Source organism: Parus major, chromosome 12 (assembly GCF_001522545.3).
Source record: "Parus major isolate Abel chromosome 12, Parus_major1.1, whole genome shotgun sequence".
Taxonomy (NCBI): Eukaryota; Metazoa; Chordata; class Aves; order Passeriformes; family Paridae; genus Parus; species Parus major.
In genome coordinates, this window is record NC_031781.1 from 13,801,518 (window position 1) to 13,825,777 (window position 24,260).

Below are 24,260 nucleotides of genomic sequence, written 5' to 3' on the forward strand. Positions count from 1 at the left end.
CCCTTCCCTTCCCTTCCCTTCCCTTCCCTTCCCTTCCCTTCCCCAGCTCTCCAGTGACTCCCCTTTGTACTCAAACCGGATCTGAATTCCTAAATAGTTTTAAGGATCTAGGTTGAAAGTGTTATTTCATGAAAAAAAAAAAAAAGGATAATCCTCTGGAACTGCTCTTAGTTAATGAGCTTTTTATGGACATGGAGGATAGTCATCTAATAGGTGGCAAATAATCTTCAGGAGAATGAGGACAGCCTAGATTTCAAGAATAGCACAGTTGTATGTAAATGCAAGAGATCTGGAGCTTTTTTAAGTCTGAAAGAGCAAAGTTTGTCAGGAACAGGGCAGTTCAAAGTCGAGGAGCCCAGACTAGCTGAGAGGTGGGGGCACAGCAGCAGCGCCAGCTGGGTGCTTCCAGCCCCATACTGCATAGGCATGGATTTTTGGGGTATTAAATTGTGAAGGTAAATGTGTGCCTGTTTCTCAGGAGCACTCAGTCTTTGTTAAACTGATGTAATTTATTAACCCCCCACTCAGTGATGCTGTCCCTCCGTTAATTAACTGGGTTTTCAAAGCCACTGAGTGCTTTGGGCTATGCCAGAGCCACTTGGGCCTTTAGCAAATGAGGGATTATCTGTGGATGATAATTTCCAGACAAGGTGCTGCTGAGTATTTCTAACTTTACTCTCCTGATCTTTCTGCAGAGGCTTTGCTCACCTCATTATGGTGTATCTGCCAGGTTCAAGGCTGTGTGGCTTTTGACTTCCTGAAAAACAATCCTTAGTGTGCTGGAAGCTTCCCTGCACAGCTCTAGTGGCTTTTGGGCCAACATGTTGTCATGCTGGGATGTTTCAGGAACCTCAGGGAGCCCCCCACATCTGCTGGGGAACATGGATGTGAAGGATGCTGTGCTCCCACCCACACGAGTCATGGCCAAGTGTGTGATGCCAACCTTGGCTTTGCAATGGAGGTTAACACCAGCCCACCCCATGGTAACACTGGGTGGGTTTTGCCAAGGACTTTTTGGAGAAAAAAAGGGGTAAAAAAAAGATATATTTTACAGAAGAAAATTGTGCTAGCAACAGACCTGATCAGATTTAATTATTTTGGTAAGCAACAGTGACAGTGTGCCAGGCTGGCTGTGGCAGCACAGCTGTCTGGAGGAGCCCAGTAAAAACCTTCCTGCTTGGCCAAACCAGGGAAACTACAGGTGACCCCAGGGGATCTGGGAGCCATTGACACTCACCCCGAGCTTTAGGTGGTGTCACCTTCACTCAGTTGTGGAGATGCAAAAGCAAATGTCAGCCCGTGTGCCTCGCTCCCGTGTGCAGCAGGCACAGAGAGGGGAATCAGCAGGGCCAGATGGCAATGGAGCAAGATTTTACAGACTTGTAGCTCCATCCCTCAAGCTCAGTGGGTTTGTCAGAAATGGTTAATCATACTCCAACTGGGCTAAGCAGAAAAAAAAATAACTTCTTTTTTCTTTTTCAATCATGTGCCTCAAAGTGTATTGGACTTTTGGAGCCCATATGAAAAATCAAAAGGGTTTGGAAACTGCATTTGCATTTATTGCTGAAATTTGTACCAACTCTGACTTTCCTAGAAAATGTGATCTGAAACCTTTCTGGTGAAGGGTCCATCAGAGGGGAGCATCACCTAAGAGACTCTTTTCTCCTCTGTTTGTTGCCCATCTGTTCCAATTCCAGTGCTGCATTAAAACTGGGATGCGTTGCAGGGATGCAGACATACTCTGCAGTGAGAACCAAATTTTGAAGAGTTGCTTCCAGCAGCAGAACCATTGTGTGAACAAAGGAACAGTGCCTGGGATTTTAACAGAAAAATTGCATGTGCAGAGTGCTGCAATTCTGCTGCAAGGAGTCTCTGAACTTGTTCTGTTACCCCTGGGGAGAGGCAGCAAGCAGGGAAAGGGGAAAGGCTGGGGATTAGTTTTTTACCATTTGCTGATCAATCCAAGCTCCTGCTGCACAAGAGCAGCTCAGCTGTACTGGAGCTGACAGACATTTGTTGTGCTTTTAATCACTGACAATGAATTAAACTGCATATATTAAATTCCAATTATACAATAACCTGCAGTTACAGTGTCATATTTGTCGCTGTAAGCAATACTCCTATCCAGCTTAGCAGGTTTGTTTTGGGAAACATGGAAAAATCTGTGAAGTTCTAAGAAAAGGCTGTTATTTATATATTTCAGGTTGATAGTATCCCCCAGTATGCCAGACACCCAGCAGGGATTGCAGCTGAGCTGTGCTGGCTTTTACCAGGTGAAGATTTCAAGACAACCTGGAAATGTTCAATAGCTGTGTGGATAAGGCTCTTGGGAATATCCTTTAGTGGTGAACATGGTGGTGTTGGGTTGTTCTTGCTCAATGATTTTAGAGTTTTTTTCCCAACCTTATGAATCTATGATGGGGCCTTTTTAACAACAAATCATGGGTCCAGATGTTACCACGCCAGGTCACCAACCCTGGGGAAGGTGTGTGGTGTGCAGGAGATGCTCCTCCACCAGCTTTCCCTGCCCACCAAAGCCATGTCAATGATGGAGCTGAGCTTTTCCTTGTGCTCTTATTGCAAGACCAGCTCAGCAAAAATCAAGTTTTCTACTCATGATTAACTAACACTCCTTAAGAGCAAAAAACATACACAAGACTCTTCCCTTTGGATGAATATTTCCATTTATTCCAACTGGAAAAACATTTTTTTAAATATATTTAAGTATCATTTCTTTTTTTTTTTCTTTTTAAAGGAATAATAATTATCACATTGTCCTTTACAAACAACAAAAAAATTCCTAGCAATAGTCTGTGGTATGGAGACATCCATCTTCCAGATTTTTCTGCATCTGCTGCTTTGAGTAGGCATGGGGGTGTCCCTGTGTGTGCCCAGTGCCATCCCTGCAGCAGGATCCACATTCCCAGGGTGCAGAGAGGGGCTGGCCTCAAGGTGCAGGGACACCCTGAGGTGCCAGCAGCACATGGGGCGAGGGCAATGCACCTGCTTAAGCTCTCAGCCCACCTGAGGCTCAAAGCCCAGCCTTATCTTAACCCCCACAGGTGCTTTGGGTGCCAAGAGCCCAAACTTGCTCCTTTCTGGGAAGCACTGGGACAACCTGGCCTTGGCTTGCAGCTGGGACACGCTGGGATGGCAGAACCCCAATGGATTAAAGCACACAGAGAACAAACTCACATCCACCAGAATACAACACAGCTGAGCCCTATGTAGGGCTCCTCTGCCACGGCGAGGGGCTGTCCTGGCCCTGGGGCTGAGCCCCCCGGGGGACGAGCCCTGGCCACAAACAGCCCCAGAGGGGTGAGGGCATCTTGCCAGGCAGGAGGGGCCCATGGGGAGCAGTTTGCAGGTGTTCTCATATGTCTTAGGCAGGAGGCAATACTGAGACTTCCACTTGGTAATGAACAGCAGTTAACATAACCCAGGAGACTAGAGCACCATAAGACAAGTCTATATTCAAAACAACGTCATGCTGACATCACACAATTGCACCATTTACACTTTATTTACTCCAAATAATAGTTCAATGTTTAGTAACTTCAGCGTTCTCTACAGAGGTGTGAAATTCCTTCTCCAGCTTTGGTAATTTACAATGTTGCAGACATTTGGTAGTTCTGGTCTTTCCTATTTAATAATAATTAAAAAAAAAAGGTCCCTTTTGCAGCTGTCAGGGGTTACTGTATCTGACTGATGGAGTGTACCTGCAAATCACAGGCTTAAAAATGCCACTGAGGCTTGTCAAGATTTAATGGATCAAAAAACATTCTGTTTATTGATCAGGATCAAAACAAATGAACAGAAAAAAAGGGTTAAAACAAAAAAAAAACCTTCAGAACCAATGAAAACTCAGACTCTCACTGATAAAACTTAAGGAGTTTGATGATGAAATGGAAAGGGAGGTCCAAAGTACTGTTTGGTTAGCTGTGACTGAAAACAAATCTGAATGTGCATGCATTTTCCCAGTGACTCCTAAGATATAGAAATTCCTCTGATATTACAAAATACAAAAATATTTTCTCCAAACTCTCATTTACATCGCATTTACAACAATCATGGAAATAACTTAGGCTCCCACACTGTCCAAGAGACAAATCACCTACCAACATGGCTAATGGAAAACAAAAATGTGGTGGAAAGCAAAAGCTACCAGCAAACTGATGCTGAGAGTCAACAGTGGCAACCAAAACGTACGGACAAACAGAGCTCAAGGGGGTGGCAGTATTTGGGAGAAGGAAGAGAAACTACTGGGTAAATATTACAGACTAAAGTGAACTCTCAAAATTTTTATCTCCAAAGTAAGATGTGCAAAATATATTCACTGTGCCCAGGATTATGACTATTTATAGAAGCCGGTCTACAACCTTCTTACAAATCCCTACTCTTCGGGCCTTTTTTTTTTTTTTTTGTTACAATAAAAGCACTTACATGATCTAAAACAGTGCAAGATCGTGAGTTAATTTACATTCTCCCAAGGTGCCTGGCAAGGATGCCATTAGGATATGATACAGTTCTTGCTCTTCTGTCTTTTCCGGCTGTGCAACTGTCCCCTGGCCCCCACGGTGGAAGACTTGGGCATGCTGTACGAGCCGTACTTGTGCAGCAGCTCCTCGCTGGTCACGTACCGGAGGCGGGCAGGCTGCGGAATCGGCTCCCCGAGGAAATAGCCCTCATTGTCGGACTCCGAAGAGGAGGAGCAGGTGGAGCACCAGTCGTACTCGGCAAAGTAGGGCCCCCATCTCTCGCCCAAGTGGTTCTGCAAGGCAAGATCCGACACCGTCCGGGGACAGTGGCCGTAGACATCCCTGTAGGGACCCTGCTCCATCGTCTCCCTGCAGCTCCTCTGGTGCACGAAGGGGTCGTAGTCGTCCCTGGCTCGGAGCGAGGGTCTCTCCTTCAGGCGGTAGCACTGCTCGCTGGCCAGGTGCAGGGCGTTGTCGGAGCGGGAGCGCCGGGAGCGCCGGGGCCGGTGCGGGCGGTAGTGCCGCTCGTCATCCCGCAGCACGGTTCTCCGGCGCGTGCGCTCGCTCATGGGCGCGTGCCTCGGGATCTCCTGCGCCCCCAGCTTGCCCCCGGGCACCCCGCTGCCGTAGTCGAAGCTCTGGTGCATCCGCCCGTGCGACGGCCGCTCTTGGTAGCCGAGGGGGCTGGCGAGGTCGTGCAGGGTGGGCTCCATGTCCTGGTACTGCTGCACCGACAGCAGGCTGCGCACCGACTCGGCGCTGCGGAACTGCATGGAGGAGTTCAGGGTGCCCATGTTGCTCATCTTCTCTGAGACATTCATGCCCGAGTCTTTGCTCAGGTCAGGCATAGAGAATCTGGAGAGGTGCTCCTGGCGCTTGGCTCCACCGTCTGCTGAGAGGCCTTTGCAGGAAAAGGGCAAAGGGAAAAAGAAAGAGAATTTTCTGTCAGTGGAGATACGGGATGGAGGCTGGTTTTGGCCCAAGACTTTTGCTTTAAAAAGGAGCTTGGTGGTATCAATCCTGTCCTGAAGAGCCCTTTTTAACAGGAGGAGTTTTAGTTTTTTTTAAAGAGCAGGCAAGTCCTCCTTTGGGGAAATCACACCAATTTAAGGTGTTTTGAGTTGGACTCCAAGCTGCTTTTCACGACTTCCTTTCCCATATGTCTACACTGTCTGCAACTTGATAGGAATAACCAACGATGCCAGGGAGAAATCATGCGTCAGAGGTAACCTGAGGCCTCCTGCATGCCGAGCTAACTAGGGTGCCATGATCCAGCACTCACACCTTCTGCAATGACAACACATTTTGGAAGACTAAGCAACGTCAGTGGCAGATGAAAACGGGACCACTGATTTAATTCAGGGTTGTCACTATGCTGCACCTCACAGATCCCCTGAATGACACCCGTGGAGAGACCAAAGTTACAGTTGGGTTTCCCAGGAAGGAAGGAAATGCCTGAGAACCAGAGAATCTGCTGGAGCTCCCTGGGAGCAGCAGGACAGTGGGAGGATCAGACTATCCCTGCAGATATCCAGGGAGAAGGAGCCAGAAACGTGAGCTCCACCTTGATGAGCTGCCCTACTTGGGAAGGTGACCCATTAGACCTCTCCAAGGTGCCAATGAGCCCTGAGCTCCTGCAAGGCGCTTTTCTTTAGCCCAGGAAACCTTCACCTGGCAGCAGGGAAGACGGTGGGGTGTCTGCTCAGCACCTGCCTGTCAACAAGAAACCCAACTCACCCCACAGTGCTCTAGTCCTTGGCTTGTTTTATGGGTGTTTCCAAACTGTTTTCTGACTATCTCCCCGTTGGCTTGACAACTGGCAGCAGTCAGTGGCTGCATTGCAAGCTCAGGATAAGATGTTTCGCAAGTTATTTCAAAGGAATCCATTCCACCCCAAATCAAATGCAGAATGTTTGCTTTGGCACCCTTCTCCCCCATCCCTCTCTGACAACATCCCGGTGCAGACCCAACGCAGAGAACTGTGCAATGTCAGCAGAATTTCCAACAAGACACACAGCCTTTATGCAATCATAACAATTTATGACTTTGTAAATTAATTATAAAAAATAACAACCCAGCCCACAATTCAAGAATAAAGCCCTTTTTCCCTTAACAAAAGCTGCTTGCATTTCATCAAGAGCTCGGCCCTTTGGCATTAGCTGCTGCTGCTAAACCTGAGCAAGAACAAGGGTTGTTGTCACTAACCCCATTCATGACCTGCTTCAGGGTTTCCTTGGGCTCAGCCTTGAAAAGATCAAGAGATCCTGCAAAGCTGGGCAAAGTTTTCCATACCCTGCTCTCAGAGAGAGCATCAGGGAGAGCTTTAGCCACTACTGGGCCCCACATGGTTTGGTTTTACCCTAGAGTCCCAGATTTTTTGCTTTTCTGCTGTTAATGGGGTTGTTTTTGGAGTTTATGATTACTGAGGAAGGTAAAGTGAAGGTCTCAGGAAGAGGGAGAGGCTGGGTTAAAAAGAAGGAAAACACATGTATTTTTTGAAAAGGACACACTTTTCAAGTCAACTTCATGCTTTCTTTTTTTCCTCCCTGAGTCACACTGACTTTGAGTGAGCAAGCCCAACCCTGCCCACCGCCCTTTGGAAAAAGCCATGGATGGGCTTCCTGTCCCCTATGAAGACCTGTCCACCCACACTCCACACTCCCATCACATTTCTCCTCCTTGCTGGAGCTGCAATATTCTGCCTGTGAACCCAGTGAAGGCATCTGCTCCATCAGGCACTGCTCCCCATGTCCCTCCTGTGCCACCGCAGAGGAGCCCAGCAGCCCCTGGGGAGGGAAAAGCAACTTGGTAACATGCTCAAAGACTTCCTGAAAAGCCAGAGCAACAGCGGGAGTGCTGGCAGAGCTGATCACAATGAGAATCATGGCTGTTGACAGCCCAATGTGGCCTTAATCACATCTGTCAGACAATAGCTGACACCAAGGAAAATGAGCCCTCGGTGACATTTATGCAGCACTTCATTAAGGGAGCCGGTGCAGCTCTGCAATATGAACAAGCAACAGCAGTGCTGTGCAGAAATACAGCTCCAACACCACAGGATGCTTCTGTGGCATCCACACATTGATTTTGGCAGCATCATTAAAAAGAGGCTGACCTTGCCTCACTCACAGGGGTGTGGCATGAGCTGGTGCTTTGCTCCCAACACCAGCCATATCAGATGGTACCCTCAGCTGCCCCTCACAGCCATCTCCCTCCTGTGATCCTGCATCCAGCAAGAATAAAACGAGCATCTGGGCACAGGCTCTGGAGACATGGCAAGAGTGAAACACTATTTTTAAATTAAACAAGACGTATCTGCATTCTTCTCATCACAGGCAGGAATGATGTGGCCAAGATCAAGCAGGACGACCTGGAGGAAAACCTGTTTCTTTTTGTGTACAGTAAAGCAAGCTGTGATAAGTGAGGTGCTCCAGCTCAGGAAGGGCAGAGCCAGAGCTTCACTGGTTTAGTTTATGTAGGACAGGGGTCTCCAGCCCCTCACACACCTCCAGCAGACAACCATGAGTGCTTTAGTCTCCTCCCTTTATAAGGCAGCACAGGGCAGTGAGTTCAGACAAGGGTCCTGTGACCGTGTGAATGGCTCATGCTCAAAGTGCAAGGTTTAATCAGTCATAGGGATGTTTCTGGCTGAAGGGCAGAATCTCCATTCAAACAGCTTGATTATAATTAAGCACAAACATTCTGAGATCTTGATTTGCTGGGAAAATGCTGATTATAAGAGGAATCCAGCACTGAACATGTCCATCACCGCTGCCAGCGCACAGAACTTGAGGTGTGATGGGGCCCTTGCTCAGGAGGCTCTGATACAAAGCCAGTCCAACCTCCATGGCTTCATCTTTCCACATGACAGAGTGGAAAAGGCTCCATGGTGAGAGCAAACTGAGTCTTCCCAGGTATACTGGGCAGGCTGCACACGCACAAGCCTTTCTTTTGGGAGCCACACTTGGAAGTGACCCAGCAAGCCACATGGCTGGGAGAGGGAAACTTTATCTGCTCATGGTGACAGCAAAGGATTTATTCACTCAGGATTTACTCACTCAGGAGCAAAGCTGTGCTTTTCCAGCTGGAGGCACTGAGAGCTCTGTGTGGCTCTTACAGTGCCCACAGTAGGTTCAAGGCTGAGGATGCAATCTACAATCACAAAGGAGTCTCCAGGCTGAATTTTACATTTATGCCAAGGCATCATGAGCAGGGCTAGGCCCAGATTAGTCTGTCTAAGCTCTCAGAATGTCTCTCTCTATGTCTCTCTGTGGAGCCACAAGACCTCAGGATAGTGGGAACAAGCCAGAAGTGCTCCAGTCTGACCACAGTGAGATCAGGGGACAGCAATAACCATTTGTCTAAAAAAATTTCATCTAGAAAACATAACCTGGGAATAAAGTTTGAAAGAGCAGAGCTTGTTTAGTCTAGAGGAGAGAAAGCTGAAGGGGATACAGTAACAACCTTCAAAGGCAGAAAAAAATGCTTGCAAAGAGAAGGGAACTCATTATTCTCCAGGTCTGCTGAGTCCTGCAACGAAAGTTTCAGATTGAAGAAAACTCTTTCTGTGTAATCACAACAGAAGGTGACTGGGCAGGCTCTGGCACTGGAATGTTTCTGTGGCACCCAAAGGCAGTGGGTGCCCAGGCACATACAGGGTGTCTCCAGATTCCTGGTCCCATGCTGCCCTGGAAGGGGTGAAGGTGGCACCAATCCTTGTCTCCTGAGGTCATTTACCATTCCAGAGCTACACCCATCCATGAGGCCCCGTCTTCTTGAGTTACCAGTATTTATGTACAGCTGTTCATACAAGCAGCTCCTGCTTAATGAAGTGTTTCATCTGGGAACACAGCTAATAACCCAAGAGATCTGCAGTCTGGAAGAGCACACGAGGTGAGACCCCACCATGCAGCCCTGACTTTCTCCTAATGAAGAAATGTGAGAATTCTGCTTCCCAAGGCCATCCAAGGGAGCAGGAGTCCTGCTCTGACCTGTGGCATGGGATGCTGGCTACCACATCACCAAGACCATTCCAAGAGTGCAAACCCAGGTATAACATGCTGACCCCTCCAAAATCTACTTCTGCACGATGTTCTGAGGCACTGAGCACACCCACTGTTGGCTGCCCCAGAGGTTCATGCACTGGAAGAGCTGTCACTGCTGCCTGCAGCACAGTGCTTTGGCCAGCAGCCGTCCTGGAGCCAGGCTGGTGCCAGCACCACAGCACACACAGACACAGCAGGTTTTTCTGCTGCTGTTCTCCACTGCATGGGGCTGCCAGGCTCAATATTTCACCCCGAAGCCATGGAAACACGCGCTTTTCCAATGAGCACAAGGAAAAGCTGCAGCTTGGCTGCGGGTGCTTGATATAGAACTGGAGCTAGCTGCAGCACCATGAAAACCAAGCAGGTTTCTGGTTAACATGCAGGTTTGCTAAGAACACCCTGTACCATCCCCTATGAAGTCCATCCCCACCCCTCCTGAGAGCCATGTTTATCCCATAAACACTGCCAAGGGAAATAACACCTGAATAAGCAAAGCGACAGCACTAAGATACCCCTGGTGAGCATCACCTCTACAGCCTTGCCACAACAAAGCACTCAGAGGTGCTTCAATCCCACTGTGTGCTTTGCTAAACGGGGGCTGCAAGTTGCATTATGAATTATTAAAGCACTCGGCAAATGACAGCAGAGAGGCCGCAGTGAGCGCGTGGGCTGGGTGTGAGGCTGGGAATGGAGCCCCCCAAAGAGGGGAAACCAGCCCCCATTAAATCAAACTCCCTGTGAAGCTGTGCTACCACAGGGTGAGCCAGCATCCCACTGCAGGAGAGCTCCAGCCAGGGAACGCAAAATATCCTGGCACAGGATATTGCGAACAAATAGGGCTGTACTGAGGCTTGCTTCTTGCCTTAACATTTATCACAGCAGACACTCACAACTGTGCATCACAGCTCTCACCACAGAGCCCCACAGAGGTGCCTGCCAGCAGCAAACCCAGCACCCAGCTCCGACAGCCAGTGTTTAAATGCAGCTATAGATTCAAAGGAGGGTACAGCACAGCATCTCTTGCATCCAGCCCCCTGTGCCAGAGCCCTCTATCTCACACAGCATCAGGCATCCTCACCACCCATCAAACAGGGTTTATTTCAAGGTCAGCTCGTAGAACTAAAAAGAAATTTAAGAAGAAACAGCCTGCAGAGAGCTTTGTTTATAGCTCAGCCCTGTCTCACTTCTGAGCAACCTCGGGGCATTCAGAAATAAAGCAGAACCTGTATGTAACTGGAAATCATGGAAAATAATCTAGGAGAAGGCATAGCCCCCACCAAGTGGGTCACAGTCCCACCAGCCTCCCATGGTGTGTCCCCATGTGTGACCCGTGGATGCCATTGGGTATTTCCCACCCAGTCAGTCCTTTCCAGCTTGGTGGAAGAAGTCCCTATGTGGGTGTTGCTTGGAAACAAGTTGGATTTTAACCTAGAAGCCCCCCTACAGCTTCTTTATCAACACTCCCATCTCTTGCATCCTCCCCAGCTGATGGCCAATCAGCCATGTTGGGGATGATACTTCCCCCAATAACATCTTCCAGAAGTCCATCTCGGTTTTCCCTCTGGTTTGCATGACCCCACCTGCTCTGCACTGTCCTTGTGTGACACTGAAGGGGTAAAGACATGCAAGAGGTTGGTCCCTGCAGCAGGCACACCAAACCTCCCGCTGCTGAATGGCAAAAGGCAAGTGAGGGGGAGAAGAAATGTTCCTGACAGTTTTACAGTGGTTTGGCTTTGGGCCTTCAGGGTGGAAAACCTTTATCTTCACATCAGTTTTGAAATTATCTGCCTTGGATTAGGAAATGTTATACCTGTGCCTCAAAACTGCAAGAATTCCCCCCCAGGGATCTCATCTTCCAATTTGGAAGCCGTTTAGTGCTGGCTGTGCCTGGGAGAAAGACAGTGATAAGAACATGGTGGAGAGCTGTGAGCCTCCTTTTTCATAGAAAAACTCAAGAACAGCCAATGTGTCACTTTCTGAAATGCATAATTCAGCTGGAGCACTTGGGGCAGCCACCCTCTCCAGCCTAAGGGAGGGAGGAGCACATGGGAAGGGAGACCAGCATCCAGACCCCTCACTGCCATCCCTGAGGGCATTCAGGAGCTGCTCCCACGCCCCCAGGGCAGGAGAGGCTGGGTTAATTAATGTTCCTCCAGAAAATACAATCCTGGCCCTTAGTCAGGGCTTGTTCTTTACCCTCACCTGCCCTGCAGCTTTTAGCTCCTCCACAGGCAGAGGAAGAAAAGGGACTGGAGACAGATGATGCTGTCAGGTCACTTTGCAGCTCAGACATGCAGGGATCAGCTCTGTTTTCTCTGCTTTCTGGTTATACCACAGTTGTTGTCTAGTTCTGGAAAAATTTGGGGCCTTTGGGCACCACACAATACAGATGACAGGAGCGGTGTGTGCCATACAAGTGAAATCACATTCCACCCTGTAACAGCACCAGTTTAACATATTTTTAAACAGGATTTATGCCTATGACAGATGTTCCCCTCACCCAAACTAATTTTCTCAAGGAACCCTTAAAATCTGTTTCTCCTTTTGCAGACAGCAGCGTCGCCATTCAACGTGACTTCTACCTCCAAAAGGCTCCTGCTCTCTGCAAGCAGCACACAAAGGGACTCTTCCCAGAGAACAACATTTAGCCTGCAGGTACTTTCTTAAGTGGGCTACTTGAGCAGCTGTAGTTTTGTGGAAATAACTGCTTGGAATCAGCAGAGATCAGCTCTTGATTTCTAATTCCACTGCCAGACACATGCAGCGACTGCAAAACCTTTCTAGAGGGAAACACAAACACAGGGAGCAGGGCTCATGGGCCAAGTATCTTTTGGGAAGTGATTAACCTCTGGTAGGATCAGGTTTCTCATCATGAGCAAACCTTCCTGGACAAATTCTGTCTTAGCATCATCTCAACTGCTTAATGCAGGGAGCTACAAGGCAAACACTGCCACAGGATCCAGTTTTTTGTTCTTGTTGCTGCCATTTAAAAAAAACCAACAATCCAAAACCCCCAAAAGCAGAGAAAGGAAGCACAATATAAAAGATAATATAAAAGAAAATCAGCAAATACGAGCTCTCTCTTAGAAAACAGGCTGAGAAATACTGTTTCCTTTTTGCTTCTCCATCTAATGGCCATGTACTACAGGAGGATACAGTCTCTAAGAAGCCGTAGCAGACTGGAGTCTGTTGAGCCTTCAGCTGATGGCAGAATGGGGATTTTCAAATAGAAACATGCAAGGGAAGGAGATATGCCCTCCACCAGCAGGAGACACTGCCCTTTGCCACTGGATGTGCTTAAATCCCATCAGCATTTGTGGCAATTACACAAACACAAACCAGAGGACAGCAGAGACACTCCCACCTAATTCAAACCCCAACACAGAGCACAGGCAGGGTCACAGCCACCTCTGCCACTCACACATCTGCTGGTGCACTACTGCCCACGGTGACAGCAGAGCACAACCCAGCACTGCAAGGACACGTGCCCAGGATTAACATGGTGCCTCACCTCTTTACTAACCCATGAGGAATTGGCTTTAAAGCGATTAAATACAGCCTTTTGGTAAGGTAGAAACCTGGGGTCTTGCAGGAGATTGGGGTCACATAGATCTTGACCCACACAATGGCTGACCCCGAAATATTACAAGGAACAACATCTGCTCACAGCAGGCAGCCTTCCGGCCAAAGGACAGGGATTACTGCTGCACAGCCCTGAGTTATCTGCATTACTGACTGTCTCTGGCTAATTAGCAGTTAAGTCGTAATAGAAACATCACAGAGAAATCTGCAGCCAGGGAGGTACCAGCTTTTAACATGTGCTCTCCAGGTCAGGGACTGTTTGCCCTTCAGCTCCCTATAAAAAACAGACTGTTTTCAGTGATGCCATAAAACCTTAGATGGCTGCAGTGTTAATTATTTCACTTTATAAGGTGGAGCAACTGTGCAGCATTGGTAGCTCAAAGGGACTTTGTATGTGGATGCCTGGGAGCTTCTGGCAAAGCAGAACAGGAGGATGCAGGGTGGAGGACATGGGGTGAGCCAGACCCCTGGGCTGTGGTTGGGGGGAGCTCTGTGGGGAGCTTGATCAGCCACAGCAGGGAGGGCAGGGATGGGAAAAGCCAGGCAGCAGGGGGCTGTGCCCTGACATCACATGCCCAAAAACCTGCTCTCTTACAGACCTCATCCAGGTCAACAAATCTCCCTGTCCTCAAAACACTGCCAATTAAATGGGATGATAATTGTGTCCTCCATAATTGCAGACATGGCCCTGGGGGAACTGCCTGTTGCTGCTGCAGTGCCCCCAGCTCAGCTGAGCCAGCTCCCAGAGCAAGGAAAATTATTAGAACCTTACGCATTAATAAAAATATTATCACCTCACTCCACAGAGGAACGATGAACACTCACTGCAAGCCCCATCACGCTGAGCATCTGCTCCAAAAAAGCAGGAAAGCAGCGAGCCAGTCAGAGCCAATAAGTCAGTCACTGCCCCTGAGGAAACTCAGACTCTGGCTCTGTATGGTGGACAGATGCCTCTGGGAGGTCTCCCTCCCAGCATTTTAAAAAGGGGTTTCTAAAATGAAAGGCAGAATGAATTTCATTTTGATTTGAAGGCCTTGCCATATTTTCTGTGTCTTGACCTATATCCCCAATAATGTGTTACAATTCAGTTCCAAAGCACGCAACAACCTCTCCACTGCTCAGGGATTGCTCATCCAAGCTTGGTGTTGCTCAAGACTCTTTGTACTGGTGGGGTTTACACAACACAAGTTTTCAGGAACATAAGAGGCTTTGGAAATGTGGAGCTTTGCTTAGAGAAACCCTGTTTTGGAGAGTAATTCCCAATTCCCTCACCATTTCACATCTATTTTTCTTCTCTGTATATCTGAGATTGTTTAAGCAAAACTCTTCCCAGCTCATTACTTCTCCTCTCCCCCGTTTTTCCACATGCTGGATAGGGAGATCCTGGCTGAAACAGAGATCATTTCACATCTTGGCATGGGGCTGGCAGCTTCCCTAAACAAACACACCAAACCCCGGGCGCGGATGAGGAGGCACGGGCGTAGCAAGCAAACCTGTCCATCCAGGCAGGGCAGAGCCCAGAACTGGGATTCAGGGGGCCTCAGCTCTCTATGGGCTTGGCAATCTTCACCACCCATTGCCAGCATCCTGTGGGGGATCCTCAGGAACAGGCACAATCACCCACAGGACACTCCCTGCCAGCAACAAGGCAGAAGGGCTCCGTTTTGCAGGGATTCAGATGCAGGGGCTGCCCAAATCCAAGCAATGACTGGCTGGAATAGAGAAAAGCCAGGGGAGCAAAGAAAAAGCAAGGCAGTTTCTCTGGTAAGCAAACCAGGCTCAGTATTCTCTTTTCTGAGTAGTTGTGCACTGAGGGCTGTGGGAGCTGTGGTGGGTGAGCGAAGCAGAGCACGCTGCAGGAAGGACAGAGCCTGCCCAGCACCAGCTGCAGACCAGAGCCGCACACAGACACATCCGTGCACACACACACCCATCCCTGCAGCCACGAGTGAAACACAAACATGTTTGGGGTGAGAGGACTGAGAAATACGACCCTGAGATGTGCTCATGGGAAACAAGCTCAGCCTGATGGGACAAGCATCTTGCCTTGCTTTTCCCTGCAGTTTCTACCAAGGGGTTGGGGAAGAGGAATTAAAGAGCTGTGTATACAGGGGGAGGAATTTCTTTTAACTAGTTACGTGCTTGAGGACTGCATAACATTCAAAAGGGGTTAACTGGGCCTATTTCAAAGCATTCAAGAATATTCTTAGCCTGCAAGGACAGCTGACAGCAAGTCAAGAGCTGAAGCCTGGAATCTGCCTCTTCGTTAGCAGTTGGCCTTGGATTTCACCCTCTCCTCACAAAAGGGAGAATAAAGGAGCTTGAAAACATTTGTTTTGAGCTGCACAGAAAGGCCAGCTATCTATAAAGCTCTGCATTTGGTAAACAAGCAAGCAAATGGAGAGGAACTGTCAGGCTTGCTGGGACCAGGCAGACAAGTCTGTGTCACTGAGCAGTGGTCCCCAAGCTGTTGGTCACCCTCATATTGGGAAGACATGGGAACACAAGGGACTGAACCACAGGGAGGGTGTGCCGGGGTGGTCTCAGGGTGGCAGAAGCAGGGGTGACATACCTGTAGCATTGGAGAGTGCCAGGGATTCCATGGAGCCCCGTGGAGTCTGCTCAGTGGGCGTCAGGTCCTCAGAGAACTTGAGGGCATTGATGGGGTGACGGGTGCGGCACTGTGGCGTCGGCATCCCACCCTCCTCTTCCTCTTCATACTTGGGGACTTTGACACTTCCTCTGGTGTCTGGGAAGCTCTGGTTGGACATGTCACTGTAGCTCTCCTGTGAGCGGAGCCTCCCTGAGTAGTAGTCCTCTCTGCAGTCCTGGATGAAGCTGCCACCGTGGCTCTTCATGGCCAGCGAGGAGCTCCTCTTTGGGTTGCTAAAATGTTTTGCCCATAAATCCGACTGTGAGCTCGGGACCTGGGTGGGGTTATAGGAGGTTCTTATGTTGCACTGGCTGAGAAGCTGCAAGGGGGTTTGAGACTGGCTTTGCTCCATTTTGCCCCCATAGTGATAGAGCTCATCCCGGCTCCTCCACAAGTGGTCCCTGTTGAGGCTCGGTGTCTGGCTGGCCAGGCTCAGCAGATCCATCTGCAGGGACAGCGGGTCCACGTCAGTGGAGAGGCGGTTGGAGGTGACCTGCAGCTGGTTGCAGGGGCTGCGCGCCCCCTCCTCGCCCTTCCCCTTGTTCTTGCCGATCTTGGCGCTGCGGCGGGATTCCTTGGCTCGCGCGCTCTGGAAAGCCGAGTCAGAGGAGTCGGAGCCATTGGGGTCATCACCAATGCTGCAGGCCCTAGAGCAGAAGATCTGCCCCTGCTTGGGCAGGAAGGGCCGTCCCAGCAGTGACTTCTTGCACTGGGCGCAGCAGAAGCAGGTCTCGGTGGCGTGCCAGTGCTGGCCGTCGTACGTCATCTGGCCCTGGTCAATACCTTGAGGGAGAAGATGCACAGTGTCAGGGTCATCTAACATTGCACTTAACACCTGCATCAAAGGTCAGGCTGGATGGGCTTTGGAGAAGTCTGGTCTAGTGGAAAGTGTCCCTGCCGATGGTGGGCAGCTGGAGTGAGATGACCTTCAAGGTCCATTCCAACCCAAACTATCTTACAACTCTATGATCCCCTATGAGTGACATGCTCTTGAAAACTTTTCAGGGCTTCTCTGATGCATGAAGTAAATCCCATTTTTAATTCTTCCCAATTCTAATTCCAGGCCTTTGCTTGGGAGTTACTCAGTGTTAGGAAAGGCTGCAGAACCATGCCTCAAGCTATTTTGTATTAAATGGGGATATTTCCGATCATAAAGCAAAGGAATGCAAGAAGTTCTCCATAAAGTCCTTGAAGTAAAAGTAATATACTGCTTATTAAAAAAAAATAATAAAAGCCTCCAACTGAACCATAATGAGGAATTTGTGCTGCCTTGGTTAAGTATGTAACAGAGCAGATGACACCCCTGTCCCTTGCTGCTGCTGTGGTCCCATCCTAAATTTATTTTGGCTTCTAGGGCCTCTTCTCCAAAGAGAATGGAAAGAGCTGGCCCCAGGGGTCAAGCACACACCCTTGCCTTGCACACAGCGGGTTGCTTCACCAGGCCCCTCCTGGGTTCAGTGAAGGAATTGACGCAGACAGTCTGTCTCCCTCCAGCCAAACCTCAGGGAGCAACGTCTGCACAGTGCTCTCAGTCAGAGCTATGAGCAAAGCTCCCGAGGTTTCAATTATAACATCTGCACACTCGTTAAAGCTGCTGCTCCTGGCCAAAGCCCTTGCTGCCCTCGATCCCTGAGAAACTGCCATGCAGTGTGGGCTGGCTGGCACGGCGGGTGCTGCACACACATGTGCACAGCACATGCCTGCACACCCGCTGTGGGGCCAGGTAACTTATAAATGAACAGCATGTTAATGGTCTGTTTTATTCCAAGCTAAATTAGGTTTAGTACAATCAGTTTTTTCCTCCCCTTATAGTGAGCAAAAATGTTTTTACACAGATGGGGGTGCTACACTTGTGGGCAAAAGAGAGACAAGATGGTGGGCGGGATTTTATCAGCTCCTTTTCCACTGCCCAAAGCCATCCTGCAGGGGAAGGAGTGCAGCCTTTTTACTCCATCCTCACCTACCCAATCCAAGCCTTCATCACATGCTTACCTCTGATTTATGTAGCTCATTGGCACAGTGCTCAGTTCACTACTGAGTGATTTGCAGCAAAATGGTTGCAGTCCCTCCTTTGCTAGAAATATGAAAATATGCACCAAACCAGACATTTTACCCTGAAAACCTGACAGTCAGCAGGCTCCAGTGGGTCAGCTGGAGTGAAGGACAGCAGATGGGGGAAGCTCAAGAGAAGAGACCATGCAAGAAACCTTATCAGCAGCTTCTTCACCTTTCTGCAGCTGAGCTTTTGTGAATGATGCGCTGCAGGTCACAGTAGATGCATCCTCCCAGTGCTCCATGAAACCCTGCATTTCCCCTCCCTGTGCCATCTGGCTGCTGCACAGGAGCAAAATGATTGCTTGTTTTTTTTTCCTCTGCAGCATCTGAAGTGTTTGAACATGTGAGCTCACCTCCATGGACAAAGGAAGGGCTGTCTGCATGCTCACTGTGCTCAGCCAAGTGGCAAAGGGGGCTGGGGAGAGCAGCAAGGTGCTTCCCAGCCCACCCAGCTTGGGGACATCCAGGCCCCTGACTGAAGTGCATTTTAAATCACTGTTCTAGAAACATAAATTGAACCTGATGCATTATTTCTTTCTGTCTGCGAACATCTATCTGCAAGTTGATTGAAAAAGGCTCAGAAACAATAATGATGCCTAATGAACAAGCATCTTTCCTAACAGTAGCTCATCAAATCATGTGATCCTTTGGCAAGCTTGGATGGGAAAAAATCTGAGTCCAAGAGCCAGGCTGTTTACAGGAAAATGAGATTTAAAGGGAAAAAAAAATGTGCCAGAGAAATTTTATTATGCCAGAGAAAGCTTTCACTAGCTGCCATTGCTCCTGAGGTTGCCCTATGACAATCCTCCCCTCTCTGACTACAAAAAGGGATAAACAGTGGTTTAACAACTAAATGAATCACCGTGTTACCTCCTTGGTGGGATGGGAGAGAGGCATAAGCACATTTGGCCATGCATACTCCTGCCCCCAGCCCCAGAGCGCTGCCAAGGACTTAATGCAAGTTCTTGTCAGAAGCTGGCTGGGCGGCGGGGCTGTGCCCGGCTGCACGTACCGATGTGCTGGGCGCAGGTGTCGCAGTACTCGGCGTACAGGGACTCGAAGCAGCTGCAGCAGTAGGGCCTCCCGTCCTTCATGATGTAGCGCTGCCCCCCCAGAACCGTCTCGCACTCAAAGCAGCAGAAATGCTTCATGTGCCAGTGCCGCCCTTCGGCCTCGGTGCACTCGTCGGCAAAAATGATCTGGGGGAAGAAACGCAAGCATGGAGCAGAGCTGGTAAGAAAAGGGACCCTGGATGCAGACACCAACCTCTGGCTCCTGCCTGTGCGTGGCAGCTGTGCCCCTTTGTTCATGCAACCTCCACATTTTACAGCTAACTCCCCCAGTCCCTGCATGGGAAAATCCCATGTTTTGGTTTGTGGCAGGGGCACCCATCATTTCTTGGGAAAATCCATTAAAATGCAAATTCCTCAGAAGCACATTCGTGCCCGGACTACAAAGTGTTAAGGCAGAGCTGCAGTAACGTGCTGGTAAGCTCACCCATCAAACAGAGAGGTCGATCAGGGTAATAAACACACTTATATACAACCTATCGATCTGGTGGACTTCTGAAGAACAGAGCAACCACTTACTGGAACACATTAACCCATCTCAGAAACAGGAACCTGACCACAAAGGATGAGCAAAAACACAAGGAAAAGTGGCAGCTCTCTAGAGGGGAAAAAAAGATGGAGCTACCTTGGCTCCTCATCTTGCTGCTACCCCAGCCTGGGTGCCTATAAAGGTGATCGCAGTCATTATAGCAGTGGGGAAACTGAGGCACAGAGCACTGTTAAGGAAGAGCTGGAGAAGCAGCCATCTAAAATGTCTTTAGCAGATGCTTTCTTGCGGTGTCTTCTTCTCATCCCCACTCCATCTCAACGCCCAAAGCCAAACCAAGGGAGCCAGCAGCCCCAGATCTCCCTGTCCCTCTATGCTGGCACAGGGTTCACCAAAAGCTTTTTCCCTGCAGATCCCCTTACCCCTGAATTACAGTTTCTCACAATTAGTACTTGATGTTTTAGGGGAAGAAAAGCATGCTGAAGAATGAGCTGAACAAAAGAATTAAACGAGAATTTGCAGGGATAAAAAGTACATGAAAAAAAATTACCCAGCCTAAGCCACAAAGAAATAGAGCTAGTTGAATGGTTAGGGGTTGTCTTTCAGTGGTAACACTACAAATTTAATTGGATACGTATATCAATGCTCTATATTTGAAGTGCATGTAGCCTTGGATATTTACTATTACATGCTTACAAGGAAGAGACGTCATATTTTGTAGTACATATGGTTTTTCCCACTATGGTTTTCATAACTTTAACAACCAGAGCAATTTCCTTCACCAGCCTTTTAAACAGAGACTGACACTTGAGAAGTGCTCAGAGGCTACTCTGTATGGTTTTCTATCTTAGTTTTGTATTATTTGTTCAGCTTCCTGTAGCCTGTTAATCGCCTCTCCCAAAGCCTATTTCAGCTCGGCATGTACTCAGACATGACTGACTTGTAAGAAATACAGCACACATCCCACCAGAGGCTTCTTTTGGGGAAATGGAGGAGAAGGGAGGATCACCACACCCAGCTGGGCTAAAATCACACAGCCAGAAGGCTGTGCTTCTACTGGAAACATTAATGGAAACCCCCAGCTTCCTGTGTGTAGAGGAGGTCCTAACTCATAACAGTCCTAGGCAGTCTGCAACTAAGAATACCAGAAACTTCAGGAAAAGCTTGCTCGAACCCTTGGCAAAGCCAAGCCATCAGTTTGGTGTGTATGGCTCCATTAAAAAGTCAGGGATGGAGGGGAAGTGCCACCCAACCCTCCTGTGCCACCCCAGCAAGTGGCAGCGCTCGTGGCAGATGCTGTCTCCTACCTCATCGCATGCGGCGCAGCGGGGCTTGAGGCACTCGGCGTGGTGCCTGCCACAGTAGATCTTCCCATCCTGGTAGAAGTAGATCAGGTCAACCAGCAGCTCGTTGCAGACACTGCAGATGAAGCACGGAGGGTGCCAGCAGACGCCGTGTCCTGCCCGCGAGGCGAAGACGGCCATGTCCCCTCCATTGATCTGGCCGCCGCACTGTCAGAAAGCCGGGGATTAACCGAGGTGTGCAGGTGACCCCACTGCCACCATCGCAAACAGGATGCTCTCACAATCACTGCCCTGCATAATGCCACCAGCTGAATTGACAACTCCATGTCAAATATCCTGAAAGGTGCCCTGACAGACCCCAGAACTCCCACCTGGCAGGGTCATAGGCAGATGTTTGTTCCATTAATGTCATTAAATCATAGAATAGTGTGACCTGGAGGGAACCTGAAGATCATCCAGTTTCGATCCTTCTGCCATGGGGAGGGACAACTTCCACTAGACCAGGTTCCTCAAAGTGTCATCCAATCTGGTCTGAACACTTCCAGGGATGGAGTAGCCAAAACTTCTCTAGGCAACCTGTGCCAGTGCCTCAACACCCTCACAGGGAGGAATTTATTTCTAATATCTAATCTAAACATGTCTAAGCTCTGTCATTTTAAAGCCTCTATCAATATATGCCCTTGTAAAAAGTCCCTGCTCAACACTCATGTAGTCCCTTTAGGTACTGGAAAGGTTTTTAAGGCACACCAGAACCTTCTCTTCTCCACGGTGAACAGCCCCAACTCTCTCAGCCTGTCTTCACAGGAGATGTGCTTCACTTAATCTGGGTGATACAAGTACCAGTTCATCAGCCACTACCCACCTGCTCACAGATGGCTCCTGTCATGGTTACAGGGAATGGTCGAACATTGCCTCTCCCTAAATTTTCCCTCTTCCTCTGGTTGCTGAAGAGTTTGAGCTCCCTCTTCTCCTCCTCATCCAATGAGTTGCAATAGCGGACCTAAAAAACACAAGTGATGCTCAGTGCCTGGGACACCCCTGGCTTGCCATCCATGAGCCCTGCCAACCTCTGTCCTATGGGGAGGCTGGAGAAACAAAGCTATATGGGCCTCAGTTATCTGGGGTTTGATCAGAATTTCAAGAGGTGGAGATGAGAAAAAAGGGCAAGAGGACTGTTGCTCTTTGGGTGCTTAATTTGTAGAAAGATCTTAAAAGTTGCGTTCTCAGAGTCCCACCCAGACCGGCAATTGGACTGATGGTTTTCCTACTTGCTCCATCAGCCTCCTATGACTGAGGTCTTCATAATATTCCACCAGCATTTCTAGAGCACAGACCCTTTTCTCTGCACAAATGACAGAGGTCCAGTGACTTGTGAAATATTCTTACAGCACAGGATCAAGCCTGCTCATTTGCAAAACCTCTGCCTTGCACGGTAATAAGGAAATAAGTAAAATAAAAGGTTACAAACAATGAATGATGCAATTTCCCTGAAGCTTGTAAAACTCTGAGGTTTTCTGGCTATTTCCATCCTGCAGGCTTAGCTCTTGGCTGGTTGCATTTCAATGGGGAATACAACTGAAGAGCCAGGGAGGTCAAATGTAGCACCAGCTAGAATCCACCCTCCGTTACTTGGGAGAGCAGGCTCATGGAGCTGAGCAGGGTTATTCACATGAGCAACCACCACACCTTGAATGTTCAAAGGAGCAAAACTGAGCATGAAGGGAAACTGGATGCAAAATCTGCCAATTTGCAGAAAATACACGCAGACTTGCATGTCCAACTTGCAGGAAAACAGGCTACAGTAGCAGCATTTGTGTATCTTTATTCTTGTTGTTTTGCTGTCAGAGGCTGTGGGTTTCCAGCAGCTGACAGAGAAGCAGGCAGGCAGGTTGAGGCCGAAGGGTGTATGGGAAGAAGTCCCTTCTTTGTGCCTGGAGCTCCCTCCATGCTGACAGTGCTGTGTCCATGGCACCCAGCCACATGCAGGCAAACTTGTAAAAATCTGACTGAGATCAAACAAGTTACCTGCATGTATTTCCCAGAGCGGCTTCTTCAGAAAGTAGCATGAAAACAATTCTTTTTGTTTACACAGGGAAATTTTGTGGGTTACCAGAAGCCAGTGTTCTCACTGGTGAGATCAGGACGTCAAGGACCAGACCCCTTTTGCTGCCTCACATCGTTCTTGAGAGACGTAAAAAGGTTTATTTTGCTCTGACTGGTTTTGACTCAACCTGTGGCCTCGTAGGCTCTCCGAGTTCGTGAGGCTCAGCCCAGGTGAAGCCCCTCCCCAGCACACTCACTCCTACTCCAAGGTGAGTCGGAAGCAGCACCTGGGAAAAGGCTTTTTCAACTTTGGATCTATCTCTAGATAATCTCAACAGCATTCCAAGCCACTTTTAATGGGGCCTTGGCCTTCAAGGGCTGAGGAAATACTTTCATTTCAGACAAATGAAGAAAGATGATTTTCAAAAATTTCAACTGTAGAAAAAAAACAACTCCCCACCTCCAACAATCAAAGCAGCGAGCAAATAAAGCAACCTAAATAGCAACATGACCGAAATTCCAGTCTATCCCCCTGAAAAGCAAAAGGAGTTGAGAAAGGAAAGCCACGCTTCTCACAAGCAACCCTAGGAGCGTCCATTCCCCACCCACAGCCCTGCTGATGTCCAAGGACATTTTCTGGATACTGACCTCATTGTCATGTGGTGGCAGCTGGTGAAGAAGTTGCTTTATGCGAGATTTTTCTCCGGGGCTGTTGACATAGGGAACCTTGTCCTCGGGCAGGCAGCTGTAGTACTGGTGCACCTAAGGAGCAAGAGAGGCCACTGCAGTGGGGTTCCCTGGCCGAGCCCGTGTCCCTGTGCCCGGCCAGAGCCACCCCCTGAGGCAGCAGGCGCTGGGTCTTCCTGTAGATTTTTGAGCAGGGAAACACAGCCAGGAGCTGCCTGGGGTTTGTTTTCTTTTGTCCTGCAAGGCAGAGGGGTGGCAGCCCCGGTGAGGTGGGCACGTTACCGTTTGCTCTGTCAGCCTCCATAGCGTGAGCATTGCGCCGGCTGCGGGGATGTGTCGGCACCTGCCTCGGCAGGGAGGTTAAAAAGGCTGCGCCCCAGCAGTCTCCGTGTTGCCGGCTATCTCAGCCTCCACCTCCATCAAACCCCTCCGGGCTTTTTTCTGTAGCAATTTGTGGAAATAAACAGCAGATAAAATCTGTTGGAAGGCTGAGTTTTTCTCTTTCGTCTCAGAGCGTGTAATTAAAATCAGCTATTAAAAAGGCTGAGGAACAGCGTGCCCGACGCTGGGAGCGCAGTGCAGCCCGGAGAGGAAGCACACCCTGAACCCCAGCATCTCTCCTCTGACTGCCACACCTGGGATGTGCACTCAAGGGCTGGGCCAGCACCGGGAGGGGACTCGCTGGTTGAGGATCCTCTCCAAAATGACCATGGTGACGTTGAACAGCTTGGGAAGACCAGGAGAAGGTAAAGGTAAGGGAAAGCTCAGCTGGGACTGGGATTCACTGCAGCTCCAGATGTCTCTGGATGCTTGTGCAGAAGCAGAGGGCTGGCTGGATTCCTTAAATCTGCTCTTG

At 49.1% G+C, this 24,260-nt stretch overlaps 1 protein-coding gene across 4 annotated transcripts in view; it reads right to left on the bottom strand.

Moving 5' to 3' along the window:
- Positions 1–3,504: 3,504 nt before the first annotated feature.
- The window catches only part of PRICKLE2 (prickle planar cell polarity protein 2), a 102,288-nt gene continuing 81,532 nt past the window's right edge, over positions 3,505–24,260 (bottom strand). For all 4 annotated transcript variants that reach the window (XM_015640618.2, XM_015640622.3, XM_015640620.1 and 1 more), the window contains 6 exons: positions 23,366–23,479; positions 21,537–21,674; positions 20,678–20,881; positions 18,826–19,012; positions 15,678–16,541; positions 3,505–5,379 (listed from right to left, as the gene is read on the bottom strand). In XM_015640618.2, coding sequence (XP_015496104.1) covers positions 4,511–5,379; positions 15,678–16,541; positions 18,826–19,012; positions 20,678–20,881; positions 21,537–21,674; positions 23,366–23,479 — 2,376 coding nt within the window. In that variant the 3' untranslated portion in view covers positions 3,505–4,510. The remainder of the gene's footprint in view (positions 5,380–15,677; positions 16,542–18,825; positions 19,013–20,677; positions 20,882–21,536; positions 21,675–23,365; positions 23,480–24,260) is intronic.